The 20,191-nt window shown below is 44.1% G+C and overlaps 1 protein-coding gene across 23 annotated transcripts in view; it reads right to left on the bottom strand.

Moving 5' to 3' along the window:
* The window catches only part of MAP3K4 (mitogen-activated protein kinase kinase kinase 4), a 135,810-nt gene that overhangs the window by 36,738 nt on the left and 78,881 nt on the right, over positions 1–20,191 (bottom strand). For all 23 annotated transcript variants that reach the window (XR_010600131.1, XR_010600127.1, XR_010600132.1 and 20 more), the window contains 4 exons: positions 11,710–11,859; positions 10,396–10,557; positions 9,098–9,231; positions 2,173–2,251 (listed from right to left, as the gene is read on the bottom strand). Coding sequence is in view for 14 of the 23 variants with exons in the window: in XM_024101657.3 (XP_023957425.2) it covers positions 2,173–2,251; positions 9,098–9,231; positions 10,396–10,557; positions 11,710–11,859 (525 nt within the window). In the remaining 9 variants the exon portion in view is untranslated. The remainder of the gene's footprint in view (positions 1–2,172; positions 2,252–9,097; positions 9,232–10,395; positions 10,558–11,709; positions 11,860–20,191) is intronic.

Genomic DNA, 20,191 nt, shown 5'->3' with positions numbered 1-20,191 from the left:
ATACATTTATTAATGTTTTTAATGTGCTCAGTTACAACTGATGTGAGGGTCATAAGTATAGACAAACATTATTCCACCTTGCTAAAATTCCTCCAGTAATTCAAAGGCATAATAATGGAAACTGAAACTAGACAAATTGAGACCCCAATAAAGTGATGTATTTTAACAGTGAGGGTAATTAACCATTGGAAGAAAATATCAAGGAATGTGATAGATTCTCCATCACTTGAAGACTTTAAATCTTTAAATCAAGATAACTGTATTTCTAATAGATAGATAGATAGATAGATAGAGCGCTCAAAACAGAGTTTGGGGTTGCCACAGGGATTTCTCTGTGAAGTTCTATGGCCTGTGTTATACAGGAGATAAGTCTTGAGCATAATGATCTCATCTGACTGTAAAAATCTATTAAATTGAAACCAGGTGTAAGATGGCACAACTTCCACTGACTTCAACTCAGTCTTTTTCTATTTACACCAGGTCTGAATTTAGCTCAGCTATCCTGAATATTACTAGGGTATTCTCTTGATGTTTGTGTGCAGTTGCCATTGCAAATCCCACTTTTTGCAAAAGTGCCAAGTTATCTTTCAACAACCACAAGTGGTCAGAACCTCGAGTTTAGGTTTTATCATATAAATAGCTCCCCACACTATACAATGCTCCTCTTAAGACTAGCTGAGGTGTTGGTTCCATACACATTCACAGGAAAGAATACTATGATTGTAAAGCACCAAAACCACTTTATATTTGTTTTCTCAAAGTCTCTGATCCAAATACTGACACAGCAAGATTCTCCTGAGCTAGAGAACTGAAGAGATCACATCAGAAGGTGCCAGTACAACTAGATTATTTAAAAAAAAAAAAAAAAATACTTGTACTATCCATCAAACTGTTATAGATACTTTAGAAACTGCAACAAAGTTGGCGAAAAAATAACAGGCTGGGGCTAGTTTTTAAAGCTAGAACTTTACATTTTGTGTGACACATCAGACACAATGCTCAAGCTTATCAAGATTATATTTAAAAAGAGAACTGGAATTTTTTAAAAGCACTATGTTTCCCAGCAATACAAACATTGGAAAATAGTCCACTTCAGGATTTTTGTGCTAAAAGCCAGTTTAGTTTTAAAGATAATGTTAAGGAAAAGGATGAATGCTATAGTTTCAGTATTTATTTAATAAGGTTACTGTATCCTAGTATTTCATAATGGATCTTTAATTTGTTCATAATGATCTGCTTCCTAATTAACAGTGGCTCAGCTACAGTGTGTTACCACTGGGGATCAATGCTCTTTTGCCTCCTGAAACAGTAGAGCTGAAAAATGCTGCAGAGATAATGATGTAGTGACTGTGGGACAGGCTTCTGGTCACATTACTTTTAGTAACCTGTCCTTTTCTTTAAATAAATGCAGACACACTACTTGAGAGACAAAAAATTAACTGGGGGAAATATCTGTCAAAATTCCAAAGGAAAGCTGATTCTAAATAAAAGTGAACACAATCAATCGCCATCAATATTATTCTCTGTGTTCTGTTACTTTTGTGGGGGCTGTACTTTCACTTCCACTGCAGAGCTATAACATACCACATTACAGAACTAAAGCTTCCAGGATTGTTTCATAGAAACAAAACAACCCCTGCCCCCCACAACCAAACACAAACTATGCTCTACCATATAATTTAACAGTAACAAGGCAAGATTCAAATTTTAAATCTTGTATGTTAGTATGATTTAGCTCTAAAGAAATACAGTTAGATTGCAATGTTTTGTGTTTGCTCCATATATGAACTAGGGTTAAGGATACATTTCAGAGCATCCAATAGAAAGCAATATTAGGCTGAATGTAAATTAATAGCTCATCAAACTGCTGCCAAGTATCCCAAGTTGTGAATGTAGTTACTATATAAAAAGGCTTCAGTACTGCAGAAACCTGACATGACAATTTCATTTTTTTTTTGTATACTGATGTCATTAGCATGCACTATTCAGAATTTTGCAAGCTAAATCAGAGTAACCAGCATTTAGATTTATATAGAACAGTCTCAGAACAATAATTAATCAGATTTAAGAGCACAGAAAACATCCCTGATAACAGACAGATAATAGATTTTATTGACTGAAAATGAACTGAAAGTAGGTTGGGCTGCAATGTGAGAACAATTAATTCCATACCAAGAAATCCTCTTCAGGCAGAGCTGAAATAAAGGCTGGCTCAATGGCTTGAAGAAAATCAAAACCTTGTGTTGCCCACCTGTCAAGCAGAAGAGAATTGTTCATTAGCCAAAAACAATTACATAACTGTCACATGAGTTCTAGTGACTTATCTTAATATACATGGTTATGGGTATGCCTACACTGCAAAAAAAAAAGACCGTTGGCAGCAAGTCTCAGAGCCCAGATCAACTGATGTGGCCTTGCAGGACTCTCACTACAGGACAGCAGCACAGATGTTCAGATTCGGGCTGGAGCCCAGGATCTCAAACCCTGCAGGGCAGGGGCGTATCTCAGATCACAGGCTCTTGCCCAAGCACAAATGTCTACGCTGCTATTTTGATCCCAGAGCGGAAGTCAAAGTCAACAGACCCAGGCTCTGTGGCTCACTGTTGCGATATTGTCTATTTATTTTTGCAGTGCAGACATACCCAATGACTGCTGTTTACTTGCATATATTAACAAAAGTTCTGTATAACAGTTCGGATTTATGTACAGAGTGAAGTATCTGGCTTTTGCAAGGGGTTAATCTTTAGCCAGGTGATAAATGGACATGAAATTCTGAGTTCTAGACTTTTAATATGGATGTCACCAAATAAAGATAGTAAGCTACCTTCTTCAGGCCTGGTTATACACCTCAGCCCACTAATGTTTTAGGAAATACATATAAATTCCCCAAAATATGTTTTAAAGTGCCCAGCCCACAACATAAGATCTTGGCAACTACTTTAATAAGGAGTCACTAACAACAACTTTCTGGGCAAAATCAAAGACATGGTACTAGCACGTAGAGTTAAGCAGAATCTGACCAGTATTAATATTATATACCTATTCCGATTGTGGATGATCTCTTTCTAGCCGTAAACTGCATGAGACATTCGTTCTGAAGTGACTGAATCCTATAGAGGTTTTTGACATCAACCATCACAAAATACTGCTGTACCACCTATGGAAGCCAAGTGAGGGTGCAGTTATGCTAGGTCGGCTTTGCCAATTCACCTGATCAGTCTGGGAGTGGGGTGATGGGTAGTGAGGATTTGTCTTCCTCCTCAAGAGCTTTGAGGTGTGGTGTTCTACATGGTTCAATCTCGTCACCCCTCTTACTGAACATTTTGTAAGAGCATATGGGGAGATTGAGACATATCATGGGCAATGCTGCCAACAATATGCTGAAAACACCCAACCCTAAATCTTTCACACTCAGAGCAGACAAACCTGCTGCTTAACAATCCAAATATCTGCATAAAACTGGAATATGGATGAAAGAAAGCTGGCTTAAGCTAAATCTGGGAAGGAGGTGAAGTTGGCAGGAAGAAAAGAGCACTTTGAGTAGCTACAGGAAAAAATGGTTACTTGTTCTGTAACGGTTATTCTTTGAGATGTGTTGCACACATACATTTCACTTCAGAGGTGTGCGTGTCCAGTGCACCAGTCAGATTCTTCCCTTGGCGGTATCTGTCAGGGCAGCACATGCAAACTCTTCTGCCTCATATTGCTGCCCAGTGGTATAAAGGGCAGGGCTGGACAGATGTGTGTAACACATCTCAAAGAACAACAATTACAGAACAGGTAAGTAACCATTTTTTTCCTTCTTCGAGTCATTGCACATGTCCATGCCACTTCAGGTAACTCACAAGAAGTTCAATCTGGAGGTGGGTTTCAGAGTTTACCTGAACAGTGACTGACAGACTACTCAGAAATCCAGGATGAGATTTTCTGGAGCAAGACTGGAAGGCCTTTCATCCTCTCTGCAACCGTCACATCTGGGAGGAAGACCTAAATGACCTAATTCTGTCCAAGTAAAACACTAACACCCTTCTAACTTCCAGGTACGGAGTCTTTTTTCATCCATAGGAGAATGGGGCTTAGGAAAGTTGGTAAGGATACTGCTTGATTGAGGTGGAATTCTGATACTACTTAAGTCAAAATTTTTGGATGCAGACATAAGTTTGCTTTGTTCTTATAGAAGATGGTGTAGGGAGGGTCAGCTACCAATGTTCATAATTCTGCCACTCTTCGTGCCAAAAATGCAAATTTCATATATAGCCAGAGTAACAAGCAGGTAAGCCATCGGTTAAAAGGGCGGACCCATCAACCTTCTTAGCATGAGATTCAAGTCCCAGGGAGAGATAGGAACTGCAATCTGGGCATATAACTTGTCCAGACCTGGCCTGAGAGACCATTTGTGATCTTTGCTGAAAGATCTGCTCAGGCAATCTGCCAAACTGTTGTGAACCTTAAGAAGATGGGGTGCTTTGAGGTGAATTACATTGATGATACAAAACTCCCAAACCTGTAATGCTTCATGACAGAGACTGTCTGACCTGGCCCCTTCCTGTCTGTTCACTTAACACTGTTGCAGTGTTGTTCCTTTGATGTTAAGGAGAAAAGTCCAAAAAGCCAGATGATTAGCCCTCAACTCTTGCATGTTTGTGAAAAGCTAAATGCTGTTGTGACCACAGATGCTGAGTGCCTAGGTGTGCTCCCCACCCTAAAAAAGAAGCATTTGTAACCAGAGTCAGTGTGGGTAGAAGAGGGGCAAAGAAAATTCCCATACACACATTGGGTTGCATCCATTCATCAGTCCAAGAATACTAGCACATCTGCAGGCACACAAATCAACACATCCAATGGATTATGAGCCAGTTAGTACACTGACTTTAACCAGGCTTGCAACCTTCTGAGACAAAGTTTGGCATGAGAGAGCATGTATATGCATGAGGCGACATTTCCAGAAGTCTGAGGCAGTTCCTTTCAGCTGTGGCTGGATGGACTTTCAGATCTGTGGAAATCGTTAACATTGCCTGGAATCTGGCTTAAGCTGGAAAGCCCTGACTACTGTAGAAACCAAGAGTGCCCCTATAAACACTGTCCTCTGAATTGAAGACTGACTAGCCCTTGTTGATCAATAGACCTCAAAACACTGAGTTCTGCATACTGAATTCCACCTGGTTCTTGGACTGAAACTGTACCAGCCAATCGTCAAGGTAGGAAAACACTTGCACTTCTGCTTTTCTTAGGAATGCAGCCACCACTACCATGCATTTTGTAAATATTCACAGGACCACAGAGAGGCTGAAGTGCAGGACTGTAAACTGACAATGGGTATTGTTGACCAGAAATCTTAGGAATAGTCTGTGGCTTTGATCAATAGCCACATGGAAATGTGTGTCCAAGTCCATGGCAGTGTACCAGTTGCCAGGATCAAGGGAGGGGATAATGGAAGCTGGGGTGGCAATGTGAAGCCTTATTTTTCTTAGGTATTTGTTCAGATTTCACAAGTCTTAGATAGGTCTGATCTCCTTTTGCTTTGAGATCAGGAAGTAAATGGAATAAAACCCTTTTCCTCCATGGCTCCCAAATGGAGGAGAGAATGGACCTCTCAGAGGAGGTCTCTGAAGAGGGACAGGGAAGGACTGAAAATCTGAAGGGTGTATCCCCGTTCCACTGTGCTTAGAACCCACTGGTCTGTGGTAATATAGACCCAAAGCACACTGAAAGTGGGATAAGCTGTTGGAAAAAGCAGGGGTAGGAGAAAGTAGCCCAAGACACACTGATATTTTGCCCTCAACAAGGTAGTCAAACACATTGTTTGGTCTTTCTGGGTTCTCTAGAAGGACTGGACGAAGACAAAGTGAGGAAGTGGAGGTCTCATCCTGTAGCTTTTCCCCTTTGTTCCTGGAGTGGTCAAGCTTGTGTAGGCAGGAAAGGTGGGTATTGCTGGTTCGACAGAGAGAAATTGGTTCTTTATAGGGAATAGAGTGTAAATCCCCAATGATTTCAATGTAGTCCTGGAGTCTTTGAGACTGTGAAGCTTCTCCTCAGTCTGCTGCGAGAATATGGTGGGACCCTCACAAAGAAGATCCTGTATAGTCTGTTGGACCTCCTGTGGAAGACCAGAGGATTGATGCCATGAACACCTGAGCATCATTATTGCAGATGCAATAGTTCTGGTTGCCAAATCTGCCCCATCTTACGTGGTTTGGCGAGAAGTCCTAGCTAGGAGTTTACACTCATCCAAGACAGCCAGGAAATCTTATCTAGCATCCTCTGTTTACTTGTCCATGAGAACATTATCCCAGAGATAGTAATCATAACTTGCCAGCAAGACTTGCTCTTTAGAGATACAAAACTGCAGGCCAGCAAAGAAATAAATCTTTCTACTGAAAAAGTTGAGCCTTTTTGCTTCTTTATCCTTTGGGGTAGATGATGGCCATCCCTGACGCACTCTTTCATTTACTTACAAGACAACCAAAGAACCTGGTGAGAGATGAGTGTAGAAATGTTCAGAGCCGTGAGAAGGGACATAATACCATCATTCAGTTCTCTTGACTGTCAGTGACAGAGAGAGGGTGTTTGCCATAGCAATCTTGTAGATTCTAGTATGGCTTCATTTATAGGTAGAGGAAGACAGGAAGGCTCTGACCCCAGTACGTCCACCAGTCTATTGGAACTCTGTTGCACTACCTCAGCCCAGATATCTAGAGAGGAAGCAACTCTCTTTACGAGCTCTTAGTAGGCCCTGCAGTCATCCTGAAGAATGGAGGACAATCCAGACAACACCACCTCATCAGATGAAGAAGAGGACAAGTGTAAAGAAGGTTCAGCTGTTCTCTTGTACCTCCCCAGGTGTAAGTTGTGGCATGGAAGGTTGTTCCTCAGTACTGGCGTGGATACCAGGGTAACTTCCTGAGACGCCTCATGTGAGCCATCCCATCATTTGCTCAGAGATCTGGAGAGCAGAGGAACTGGGGATGATCTTTTGGTGGTGGAGAAATCCCATGGGTTCCAATACAGCCATGGTAGAGTATTGGAGCCTAACCTCTATCAGCTAAAGGATCCATGTCCCTGGACCACTGCGGCACCTGTCAGATACCAGGGGCACAATCTTCTCGATGAAGGTGAATGACACCTTCTATTCCAAGAGTGAGGGGCACAGGAGCCGACAGCAGACTCTGAAGAAGAACCCGAGTCACCCGACTAGGGAGACGTGGTATTAGGCAGTGCTGAAGACTGGTGTGTATCCAAAGATGTTGGTACCAGGGACAGCATACTTGGCTTGCCTCTAGATGGCACCAGGCAAGGCGGCACTGGACTGTCTAAAGTCAGCTACGCCGGTACCGAGGGTTGGACCTTACTAGCAGGTAACGCCAACAAAGACTGAAGATATATCAGTACCGGATGACTTGTCTCCTGTACTGCTGGAGCACCCAGTACCAAGAGGCATAGCAGATCTCATGCCACAGCATAAGCCTTCAGTGTTGTCATTACCACGAGGTTCCCACCAAGACTGTTGCGTTGAAGGGGTGATACCACTGTAGGAGTCAGTCTCAACAGCACTGGTGATGGAGTCAACAACCCTGGACAAGACGAAGTCGGTAGTGGGACCTGTCAATCATGGGAGGACTCTCTACCTTACCGTCCAGCTTGCTTGCTGGCAGACGGTACCAAAGACCTCGATTTTGTGGAGGAACCGGGCATACTTTTGAGGCATGTTTTTTATGCTCCTTCCTGGGCATCGGGGAAGGGGAACAGTCCCAAGACTATGCTATGTCTGGAGGAGCACTTCTGATGGAAGAAGTGCACCTATCCTAAGGGGGAAGGTTCAGATGATGGATGCAAGGTAGACTCCATGAAAAGGTTACACAGTCTCACCTCCCTATCCTTTCTAGTCCAGGATTTGAAGTCCCTGAAGATCTGACAACGGTTCCTGATGTGATCATCCCTGAGGCACTTTAGACTCCTGGAATGAGGGTCACTCACCAGCATAAATTTATTGCAGCTGGTGTAAGCCTTAAAGTCGAGAGTCTGAGATATGCCCTTGTACTGGGAGTTAGTACTTAGTGTGTTGATTCCCAAATGTTCTATTCAAATTAAGTAAAATAACAAATAAAATTTACTTTAAATATTTAGCTAACTAACTATAGATGAGTACACTAATTATATACAAAAGAACAAATTCCCTGATGGGGAAAACACTTGCAAAGCAAGTCAACACACTCAGACTACCAACATGGGAAGTAAGAAGGAACTGAGAGGGCGCAAGGGTGGAACAAATGGCAGAGGGGTGGCATAAAGGGAAATACATCACACAGCAGTACAAAGCCACAAAGGGCGCACGCATGCGTGTGCCGCCCTGACAGGTGCCATTAAGGGAAAAATCTCCAACTTTGGTACACTGGGCATGCACACACCTGAAGTGGAATGGACATGTGAAATCGCTCGAAGAACTATGACCACACCCTCATTCAAAGACACCTGTCATCCAATGCTCAAAATAGCATGTAGTCCCAAGGTCTTGGTAGATTTCTTGTTGTTCCTGAATATCAAACAATGGCAAAATGCTTTCTATCATTTTAATCTAGTTAGAAGACTGCCCAACCTTTCCTGTTAGAAGAAGACCTAGTCACTTGTGAGCCACACTTTTGTCACTTTCAGGTGGATTAATACAAAGAACTCTTACTGGAGGAAAAAGTCATCCGATGCTGCACACACAGTAATTCACCACGCAACACCACCACTTTTCTAAACAGGACACCCCGAAGAATGCATGTTGCACTAATGCTCTGCCATCTTTACTGATTCCGGACCAAATAGTAATTTTTCATCAAGGTGTTGGCCCTTAATTTGAAAGCTTTGAATGGTTTGGGCCCTAGTTATCTCAGGTATCTCTTCTCTCCCTCTTCTGTGACAGCTAACACTCAGGGGAAGGAGTCTGGAAAGAAAAACTCATTAAGCAGTTTGGGTAGTGCTTTGTACTTTTACTATGGAAAATTTCACGATGGGACGTAGCCATTATTCATTGATCAATGCAGAAATATCCCGCATAATATTTAAGAAAAGAGCAACACATCATATTGTCATACGGTGCCCAGTTAGCCATTACCTGGGTCTAGTGCCTCGACCGCTCTCACATTTTGTTAGTACATAATTCATCCATTTTCTGGCAAAGTTGATATACTTATCTCCAATTTTCTGCCTGAATTCTCCAGACATCAGGCGAACAACTTCTTTATGGTACTATAACATATTAAAAATTATCCTTCAAGTATTAAAATTAAAATAAAACCATTATATATAATATCTACTGAAATATCTGCTCACTAATAAAACATTACAAGAAAGCACGATCACATCTCACACTCATATAATTAATTCTATCCATACAATTTGCATGATTATTTATTTAACAATGTCTTTGAGGGAAAGCCCCAAATACAAGACATTTAGTGCAAAAGAACCAAGACAAAATGGTAGCATTTCAGCCATGTGGCATACTATGTGTGTGCATGCACTACTTTTAAACAATATGCATACCTAGTAAGAATTATATTGTCTAGACAGGAACAATACGCAGCTCTGCTATCATATAGATCAAGTCTCAAACTAGCATTGAGTAATACTCATACCTTACAGGCAAATTTAATTTAAGTAGTACATGGAAAGAATAAAGTATTTGGATATGTAGTAGATATGTGCACTAAAAGATTCAATAGAAACAGTCTGTTTTAGAAGACCATTCTTACAAGGACTGTGTACATAGTGAAGTGTGTACTGTCTCAAAGGTGTATCTATAAAGGGTTCAAAGGAATCAAACAAGTGAAGATGTATCAGAAGTGGCCTGAAGCTGACATTTCCTGGTTGGCACACTAAGGCAGGCATTGATGAGCTGCATCCACTGACAAAGGGCTTAAAGAGAACCTTAGAATAAGGGCTCAACATTTAAAAATTAAAATATTTTGCACTTACATAGTAGCTTGTATGGGCCTAGAAAGAAAAAATGAGGCATAGAAAGATCAAGTGACACAGCTCACATCAGAATATTTCTAACCTCCTGTAAAAATCTGTCAACAGACAAAGCCTGAAAAGACTAAACTTTAAATTCAGACTGCCAACTAGGAATGCCTTGCCAAAATAAGAGTTTTAATGAGTTTGAGAGTTTGGCAGATTCAACAGATCTGCTCTCTCTCTTATGTAGTCTAAAGTTTTAATTTTCACACCATGAAAAGATTTGCACAGCACCACAATATACTCTTATAAGAATTAACAGAATTCACTCAAAAGCATAATTCACTAATTTTTGTAAGTGAAAGAGTTGAATTTTATCAGTTCCCCCCCCCAAAAAAAAAATATGCTAAAAACATTATTTTACCACAAAAAATGCATTCCCTTTTGCTCACTTACCTCAAACCCAAAATTGTAACTCTGAATCATGGCTTCTCGGTAGTATTGCTGCAAAGTGGCGGATTCAGACTCATCAACCTCAGCATCAAATTCAGAAGTGAACATGCGATCAACTCTATCAATGGCACAGCTTATCTTATTGCATAGCTGTAATGCATCGCTCTGAAGAACAAAAAAAGTCAGCTTCAGTTGAAGAGACACGCTGAATTAATATTATTTGTAGAACAGTAGTGCCAAAATCCCAAAGCAGTTGGGGTCCCGTTATGCTAAGCATTGTAAGCAGACACAGTCAAAGAGTGGATAAAACAAATGCCTGGGTGAAGATGAAGGCACAGTAATAAGAGGATGATTTTATAAGAGAGTACACCCATAGATGTTTTAAGACAACCATGAATTACAATTATGTGACTTAGCAGGTGATGCACTTTATTCATATAGTCAATAATTCCAAAAAACTCATGCAGATTTATACAAACCAAACCAGTTGCTTAAAATACTGTTTCTTGGCTACAGTGCTATTTTATCAAATTCTGACCAAAATCTATAGTTTTCTGGGAAATAAATAAATAAGTGGCTAATTAATAAATGCCACATTCTCAGAAACTACATTTCACAGTAAGAGCTGGCTGAGTTAGAAAAAACACTACTGTTACTATCTATAGAAAACATAACAGAGTCAAATTCTATCCGTGGGTGTGTGGGCACGGGTGCCACTGACTTCAGTGGGAAATCTGGGGACAGCCATGACACCTTCAATTAGTAAATCCTAGTTTCTGGTGGTTCTGTGGTTTTGTAGGCCTACCCACTTTCATGTCACATAAAAACATTTTAATGTTTGCTGTTCACAGTTTTGAAAATTCTCCTTATTTTTCATCATCTATAAAGTTATATTATATATAATAAATGAAGTTTGGTTTTTCTGACATTTTGAACACAGGAAGTTTGCAAGAACTAGAGAATCTACTTCATTTCAACTCTGTGACTCCTTTATATGAAACTTTTTGTTTTGCCTTGGTTCGTGTGTCTACTGTAGTACAGACTGGCTTCCTATTTTTTGTGTGTAGATTCCATGACTTGTACATGCACACAATATTGCTCAAAAGTTGCATTCACAAGTGATTTGTGTGAGCGCAATGGAGACTGGACAGAAAACATGACCTACAACAACTTGTACAAAGTACAAATCCAGAGTACTGGAGTCAAATCACGTCAACAGCTTTTGAGCCATTTGTGTTTTAATTTATACCAGTGAATGAGATTCAGATGATAAAACAATAAACGACCCTCCTAGAAATAAATTAGAAGGCTGCTTACCTTTAGCTGCTGCAATGCTTTGGCAATGAGTGGCTGGCTGGATGTCTGTTCATGATGTAAAGATACGAGCCCTTCAATAGACTGTTGGAAAGCTTTTCTCTGACTCACAAGATGGGCAGAGTGCATGACTACAAAGAGGAGGTTGTCAACCTAGGAATACAAGATTAAACATACTGCCAAAGATGATACTGTCAAGTTCTTACAGCTACAATAGGCTCTGGTAGCCATTTTTATGAAAAGGCTGTCTCATAATGGCAATTTTACTATTCCCAAATGTTTTCTGGGACCCAAATTATTATAAATCTTATTCTTTGATACTATAAGGATACAACATTTACACAAGGAGTTCTTCCTTGGCAATTGTGCTTTGACTAGTAGTATGTTTCCTGAATCATTTTTATAAGCATAAAATACATAAATTAAGATGGGTAGGGCTTTAACACCACATCACTGGGTTGTAAGGGAGACATAAAAGGTTTCATTTCCTGAAGGGGAGCTCAGATTTCAGAAGTTTGGGGAAAACTATGCCAAGGAATTCTCAAACCAACCAGTTACACTTGGAAAGTTAGCCTGTTAGCAAAATAACTACACTGTCACCCAAAATAGGTGATAAATGCCGGGAATAAGCACACTTCATCCATGCTAGAGTAGAGGCTTTAGCAACATGAACAAACATTTTCTAAGCAGGAAAAAAGACAGTTACCTTTTTGTAACTGTTGTTCTTCGAGATGTGTTGTTCATGTCCATTCCATTGTAGGTGTGTGCTCGCCACATGCACCAGTGCCGGAAGTTTTTCCCTCAGTGGTATCAGTAGGTGACTGGCTCTGGCGCCCTCTTGAGCGGCGCATGTATGCACTGATATATGGGGCGCCGCCGGTTCCCCCCACTCTCAGCTCCTTCTTGCTGGAAACTCCGACAGTGGGGAAGGAAGGCAGGTCATGGAATGGACATGAGCATCACATCTCGAAGAACAACAGTTTAAAAAAAAAAAAAAGTAATTGTCTTTTCTTCTTCTTCTTCAAGTGCTTGCTCATTTCCATTCCATTGTAGGCGACTCCCAAGCAGTACCACCGGAGGTGGGTAGGAGTTCATGGATGTGTCGATTGCAACATAGCTCTGCCGAAGCCATCGTCATCTCTGGCCTGCTGAGTGGTGGCATAATGTGTCGTGAACGTGTGTACTGAAGACCACGTTGCGGCTCTGCCGATGTCCTGGATAGGGTCACACGCCAGGAAGGCAGACGAAGACACCTGAGCCCTAGTTGAGAGAGCCTTCACTATCGGTGGAGGCACAGCCTGCACCAAGTCACAACAAGTACGGATGCAGGCAGTGATCCAATTTGAAATCGTCTGAGAGGACACCGGAAGGCCCTTCATCCTGTCAGCTGCCGAGATAAAGAGCTGGGCCGATACGCGGAAGGGATTGGTGCATTCCAGATAGGACAGCCAGAGTGTGCAGCCACCTCTCCCCATTGGTCGAGTGAGGCTTTGGACAGAACACCGGGGAGGAAGAGATCCTGGTCGCTGTAGAAATGAGACACCACTAAGGCAGGAAAGCCAGATGGGGCTGCAGCTGGACCCTGTCTTTGTAGAATACCGTATACAGTGGCTCCGAAGGGCTTTGATCTCGGATACATGCCTCGCTGAGGTAATCGCTACAAGGAATGCAACCTTCCACAACAGATGGGAAAGGGAACAAGATGCCATGGGCTCAAAGGGGGAACCTCTGAGCCTGGAAAGGACTAGGTTGAGGTCCCATTCGGGGACCGGGTTCTGGATCGGCGGAAAGAGCCATTCAAGGCCCTTCAGGAACCTGATCGACATCTCATGCGAAAATACCGATTTACCCTGGACGCAAGGATGGAAGGCTGATATGGCTGCTAGGTGCACTTTGATCGATAAGAAGGCAAGGCCCTGGTGCTTTAAGTGAAGCAGGTAACCCAGGATTGATTGCAAAGACAACTGGGTTGGGGAGATGATGTGCTCCGACGCCCAGCAGGAGAAACGCTTCCACTTTGCCAGGTAGGTCACTCTGGTGGAAGGCTTTCTGCTTTCCAGGAGAATCTGCTATACCTGACTAGAGCAGGCCTGTTCCTCCGGACTCAGCATCCAAGCTGTGAGGTGGAGAGAGGTAAGATTAGGGTGCAGGAGCCGACCATGATCCTGCAAGAGTAGGTCGTGGCGGCTGAGCAGTAGCCATGGAGCTACCCCAGCCAGTTCCATGAGCGTTCAGAACCAATGCTGGCAAGGCCACACTGGGGTGATCATAATGACTCGCGCCTTGTCACTCTTGATTTTTGAGAGGACTTTGCTGATAAGCGGAATTGGCAGGAAGACATACATCAGGTCTCCCGACCATGACAGGAGAAAAGCATTGGAAAGGGAGCTTCTGCCGAAGTCTTGGAAAGAGCAGAACTGATGACACTTTCTGTTCTGTCTAGTGGCGAACAGGTCAACTCCGGACAGCTGTGGAAGGAAGACATCACAAGCTAGTCGGATGGCCATAAGCTTCCTGATATTTATGTGTAATGTGAGCTCCGCTCAAGACCATGTCCCTTGAGTCCGCAGCATACTGAGATGTGCTCCCCAACCGAGGTCAGATGCATCCGATAACAGGGAGACCGTGGGACATGGACTCTCGAACAGCACTCCTTCTAACACCAACTTCGGGTTGGTCCATCACTGCAGAGAGGTAATTACCCTCGGAGGGACCATGATGACCTTGGGCTGGGGAGCAGACTGCTGCTAGACACATTCAAAGGGGATGCAGCCTGAGTCTCGAATGGCAGACAACATACGTGCATGCTGCCACGTGACCCAATAGTCTGAGAAAGACCTGGACTGTGGTGAGCGGATGTGTGCGGACGCTGGCAATTAGATGTGACGTTGCCCTGAACCTGGCCTCTGGTAGAAATGCTCTGGCTCAGGTAGAGTCAAGTACCGCCCCAATAAACTCTATCTGTTGGGCTGGGATTAATGTTGATTTTTGTTCGTTTATCAGCAGGCCCAGAGTTCAACAAGTGGCTTGCAGCATATTGACGCTGTGCTGGACCTGGACCGGTCCTTGATGAGCCAGTCATCAAGGCACAGGTAAATCTGGATACCCTCATGCCTGAGGTAGGCCGCAACCAGCGACATGTATTTCGTAAACACTCTTGGTGCTGTTGCTAGGCCAAAAGGGAGCACTGCATATTGGTAGTGGACAGTCCCAACTATGAAGCATAGGAATGGTCTGTGACTATGGAATATTGATATGTAAAAGTAAGTGGCTTTCAAATCGAGGGCAGAGTACCAGTCTCCCAGATCCAGGGAAGGAATGATGGAGGCCAGGGAGACCATGCAAAACTTCAACTTCTTGAAATACTTGTTGAGATTCCACAGGTTGAGGATGGGTTGTAGACCCCCTTTGGCCTTTGGGATTAAAAAACAGAGAAAGTAAAACCCTTTGCCCCTTAAATGCAATGGGACTTCCTCCACAGCTCTCACCTGCAGAAAGCCTTGCACCTCCTGAGCGAGCAGATGCCTCTGAAAAGAGTCCCTGAAGAGGGACGGGGGGGGCGGGGGGGAAGAAGGGGTTTTGAGGAGGGGATAGAAATAAAATGGAGGGTATATCCCCCGCTACTATGCTGAGGACCCACTGGTCTGATGTTATAGAGGCCCAGGCAGGGAGGAAGGGGGACAGGTAGTTGGAAAATAACAAGGGAGCAGGATCCAGGACACAGGCTGGAAGGTCATACTCGAGCACACCCTCAAAATGCCTGCTTACCACCCAGCTGGTTACAGGTAGAGCTCTAGTGAGCAGAGGATGCTGGCTGGTGGCCTTGCTGGCACTTATAGCCCTTTCCCTTCTTACAGAAGGGTTCTGACCAAGACTGGCTCCCAAACCTATGGGTTTGTTGCAGCTTAAACTACTTCCTTGCCGGCCCCAGTGTGTACAGGCTCAGGGTTTGCAAGGTAGCCCTCGAGTCTTATAGGCCGTGCAATTTATTGTCTGTTTGCTTGGAGAACAGTGCCAGACCATCGAATGGGAGGTCCTGGATGGACTGTTGAACCTCCATTGAAAGGCCCAACGACTGCAACCAGGACGCCTGCCTCCTCGAAATGTCCGAGGCCATAGTTTGGGCCACAGAGTCTGCCACACCTGAGGCCACTTGGAGGGCTGCCCTGGCCACGACCCTGCCCTTACTGAGGATAGCCAGGAATTCCTTCCTAGGTTCCTCTGGCAGCTAATCAGAATTTGGCCATGGACTGCCAGATGTTAAAATCATAGTGGCCAAGCAAGGCCTGATGGTTAGCCACTCTCAGCTGGAGGCTGGATGTAGAATAAATTTTGCCGCCTGGTTCTTAGGCATCGATCCCGGTTTGCCCTGTCTGTTGTGCTCATTGGCTGCCGACACAACCAGTGAGCTTGGGGCAGGGGTGGTATAAAGATACTCATACCCTAGCGGGGACGTAGGATTTTCGCTCTGCCCGCTTGGAGATGTGGGGCAGTGGGGAAGGTGTCTGCCACAGGTCCTTAGTGATTTTCACCACTCCCTCGTGCACTGGCAATGCCACCCTGGCAGGGGCTGCCACTCTCAGTACATCAAACAGGAAGTCCGAGGGGTCTGCCAGCTCCTTGGCTTCCAGCCCCAGGTTTGAGGCGACCCTCTTCAGGAGCTCCTGGTGAGCCTTGGCATCATCCTGGGGAACCGGGTGAGAGGGCCCCACTATCCCTCACCAGGCGAAGACGATGAGGAGGCAGATACAGGTGGGCCTGCCAACTGCACCATTTCTGCCATGGGAGCCTCAGTGGAGGCTGGGTGAAGCTATGGCGCCTGCTCTGACTCCGCATCCAAATCAGGGCGCGTGCAGGAGACTGTTTTGTTGGATGCCCCCAAGGCTGATCTATGCCCCCGCTACTGTTGGGGAAATTTCCAGGGGTTCCAAAATTGCCAGGGGGCAGGTCACTGGCCCTGAGGCCATGTTGCCACTGGTGGCCCAGCGGGGAATGCTAGTGCCCCCGATGGGTGGCCCTGGCCCGTGGGCAGGATTTCCTCCTTGCTGTCAGAGCACAAGGAGGGGGATACATGCCTGAGGGACCAGGATGGTGCTGAGGCTGCCTGTCTACCCTGATCCCCTCAGCTCTGGCCCCAGACCTCCGCTGAGGTTCTGTATGAGGGCGATGGCTCTGGGTGCCGCAATCCCGGTGACCAGCAGTGGCGTTCGGCGACGGTACCATGGTTATTGATGCCTTAACGCTTAGCGAGCAGTGCTGTTCCATAGATCGGGAATGTGAGCGAGTAAACTGATGTGTTGGTGACCATCAGCGTGCTCACGGTGAATCATACCGGTGGTACAGTGATCGGGCTCTGGTGTCTTGACCCTCCACAGCGGTGCAGTGAGCTGGGAGAGTGGCTTGGTTGCTCCCAGCACTGGGGTTCTGGAGACTGGTGCCACACCTCTGTGCCAGCCCCTTCATGATCGCTGCCTCGAGCCCGGGGACCGACGCTGGGAACTGGCAGGCAAACCGACCAATGTCTGTGGGCTGATGGCTCTGCTCAGGCAAGTGCTGGCGGGGCACCCCCAGCGGCAAGGATCAGTGCTGCACTGATCGGGACCATTGGAAGGGTCCCAAGGCAGGTTTACCACTGGAGTGGGGCACCTCCATGACCGGCATGGGCTGCCCCAGCAGGGACAGAATGTCCTTCGCAGCTTGAAAGGCCTCTGGTGTGGACGGCACCGCCAGGTGCCAAGTGCCACTGCTGCTCCCTGGGGTAGTGGGAGGGTCTTGGAGTGGGCTCAACCGCTCAGCAGGAGTCAGAGCTCAACCTCCATCTGGAGGGGAAGAGCAGCCCCTCACAGGTCTTTGCTCTCCTCTGGCCCTCTCCTACCCTTTACGGGATACAAGAGAATGTCCCCTCCTGACCTTTCTTTGCTTTTTAGCCGGTACTGGGGATGGGGATCGGCGCCGGTCTGAGGCCGGTGCCAGCAGCGCACTCCGCCCTGAGGCTGCAGTGCTAGGAGCAAAGTCTGATTTGGTTGGCTCTGAGGCAGGTGTAAGGGCCAACTCCACAAGAAGCGCTTAGAGTCTAATGTCCCACTGCTTTTTGGTCCGCACTCTGAAGCTCTTGTCACTAATGTGGGTTTCCCCTAAGCACTTCAAACAGCTTCGATGAGGATCACTGACTGCCATGGGTTTCTTGCAATAGTCACAAGATTTGAAGCCCGGGGACCGGGGCATGCCCCATCCCTAGGCTAAGTCCTATTCGGGACTAACAACCTAATACTAAGTGTATGCTAAGGGAACTATAAAACTAATAAATTTCTAACAACTATATACAGACACTTCACAACTAGGCACAGCTGAGAGGAATAAACTTGCCGAGGCAAGAAGACATTCCAGCACCGTCACTGGCGGTCAGAAGGAACTGAGGTTGGGGGGAGTCAGCGGCGCCCCTTATACCAGTGCATATGCCCGTCGCTCCAGAGCCGGTCCCCTACGGATACCACTGAGGGAAAAACTTCCAGCACCTGTGCATGTGGTGAGCCCACACACCTACAACGGAATGGACATGAGCAAGCACTCAAAGAAGAACTATGTTATACTTGTGAATTCCTAAAATATGCATATATCTTTTAGGAACTAAAATTCAGTGTTTCAGCAAAACCTGCAAGGATATATAAGATAACAGATGATCCCAGAGCAAAGACAAGGTCACAATTCACACTCTGAACTGTTAATGACAAACTTCAAGAACCCAGTTGTAATAATGTATTAATTACAGCAGACCAAGTCCAAATTCATCTACATAGTTACTACTCCAGAATGATGACTCTCATTCATAATGTATTTCAGTATAAAACAAAAACAATGTTCGATTCTAATTGAAGGGACATTGTCAATTATTTTTAGGATTAAACTTTTTATATTAAAAAGAATTTTTACAAAGCTTAAGATTGAAACAGAAATGTTTTCAGAAATATTGTTTTTAATTTTCAATGAAAATATATAATTTTTAAACATTTCCCTGCAGTTTAGAATATAGAAAGTGTGGAAGATTTAGTAGGTCTTCATATATTACTTTAAATTTTTTACTTCCTTACTTTTTAAACATAGCCTTTCAAAAAAAAAATCAATGCTTTTTACATATATATTAGATGGTGGATATAATTTCCAAACCAAATTCTGTATCTTGTGATTTTCTTGAAGAAATAAATAATAACTTTTAAAAAGCCTGATGTTTTAGAATATCTGTAAAAAAAAATATTAACAAGGATGTTATCGGAGACTAGATTAGCTATCATTAGTGTATACTTATCACTGAGCAGTCTGTAGTATTGACAAACAAGAAGCAATGTCTGTACATTACAAACAGCCGTATACATGGAAGAGGAATTCTAACACTTAACTAGTGCCTGAGCCCAGCTTGCCTGAAGGCAAGCCAAAACTGGTTTAGGAGGTAAAAGATCCAGGGCATAAGGGAGCTGAATCAGGGTAGGGATGTGAGGAAGTGTAGAGAACACCGGGAGGAAAAATCTTATTTGGCTCTGGTGGTAGGGGTTGTGGGCAGCAGGGGAGGCGAGTCCTGGCTGCATATAGTGGAGCAAAGGGAACGGTGGAAGGGACCCCCGGCTGGCTCAGAGTACGAATGGGAAGATTTCTTCCCGCAGAGCTTAGGAATTCCTATATTTAGCTACTCACAAGTTTCCTATCACTTTAGTATCTGTGCACTTCACAAACATGAATGAATTCCATTTCACATCAACCCAGTGAGATAGTGAACTATTCGTTCAATTTCTACACATGGGGAACTGAGACACTGAGATTAAAGTCAAGACTTTCAAAAATGGTGCCTAAATAAGTGGCCTGAATTTCAAAAATGCTGAGCATCCAATAGCACCAACTGAAGTCTAATTTGAGGCACCCGTTTTTTTATTAATATTTTGGAATAAGTGATTTGCCCAGCAGCCGAAGCAATTGGCCTCATGACTTAATGCACCCAAAGCAAACAGCAATGGCCTATCAATTCATAAGATATGATGGCTTTTTGCTAAAACAAAACACTATCACTCTAACTATACATCTGATACTGAGCAGCTCTATTGTGAATAATTTATTAATTCTTTTGATTTAATAGGGAAGGAATTTTTTTTGGAAATAAAAATGTTGCTTTCAAAAATAGTCTCATGTTCAATTCCTGCAACAACATATATTTAGAGATAAAATCTCAAAGCAAGAACATTTTTAATGTATTGTCCTTGGTTACTATTATACACCTCTACCCCGATATAATGCGACCCGATATAACACGAATTCGGATATAATGCGGTAAAGTAGCGCTCGGGGGGAGGAGGGGGGCAGGGCTGTGCACTCCAGTGGATCAAAGCAAGTTTGATATAACACGGTTTCACCCATAACGCAGTAAGATTTTTTGGCTCCCGAGGACAGCGTTATATTGGGGTAGAGGTGTATTTCCAATACATCTTAGTCACAGAAGGCA

This window comes from Chrysemys picta, chromosome 3 (genome assembly GCF_011386835.1).
Source record: "Chrysemys picta bellii isolate R12L10 chromosome 3, ASM1138683v2, whole genome shotgun sequence".
In the NCBI taxonomy this organism is placed as follows: domain Eukaryota; kingdom Metazoa; phylum Chordata; order Testudines; family Emydidae; genus Chrysemys; species Chrysemys picta.
This window is presented reverse-complemented; position numbering and strand designations above follow the sequence as displayed.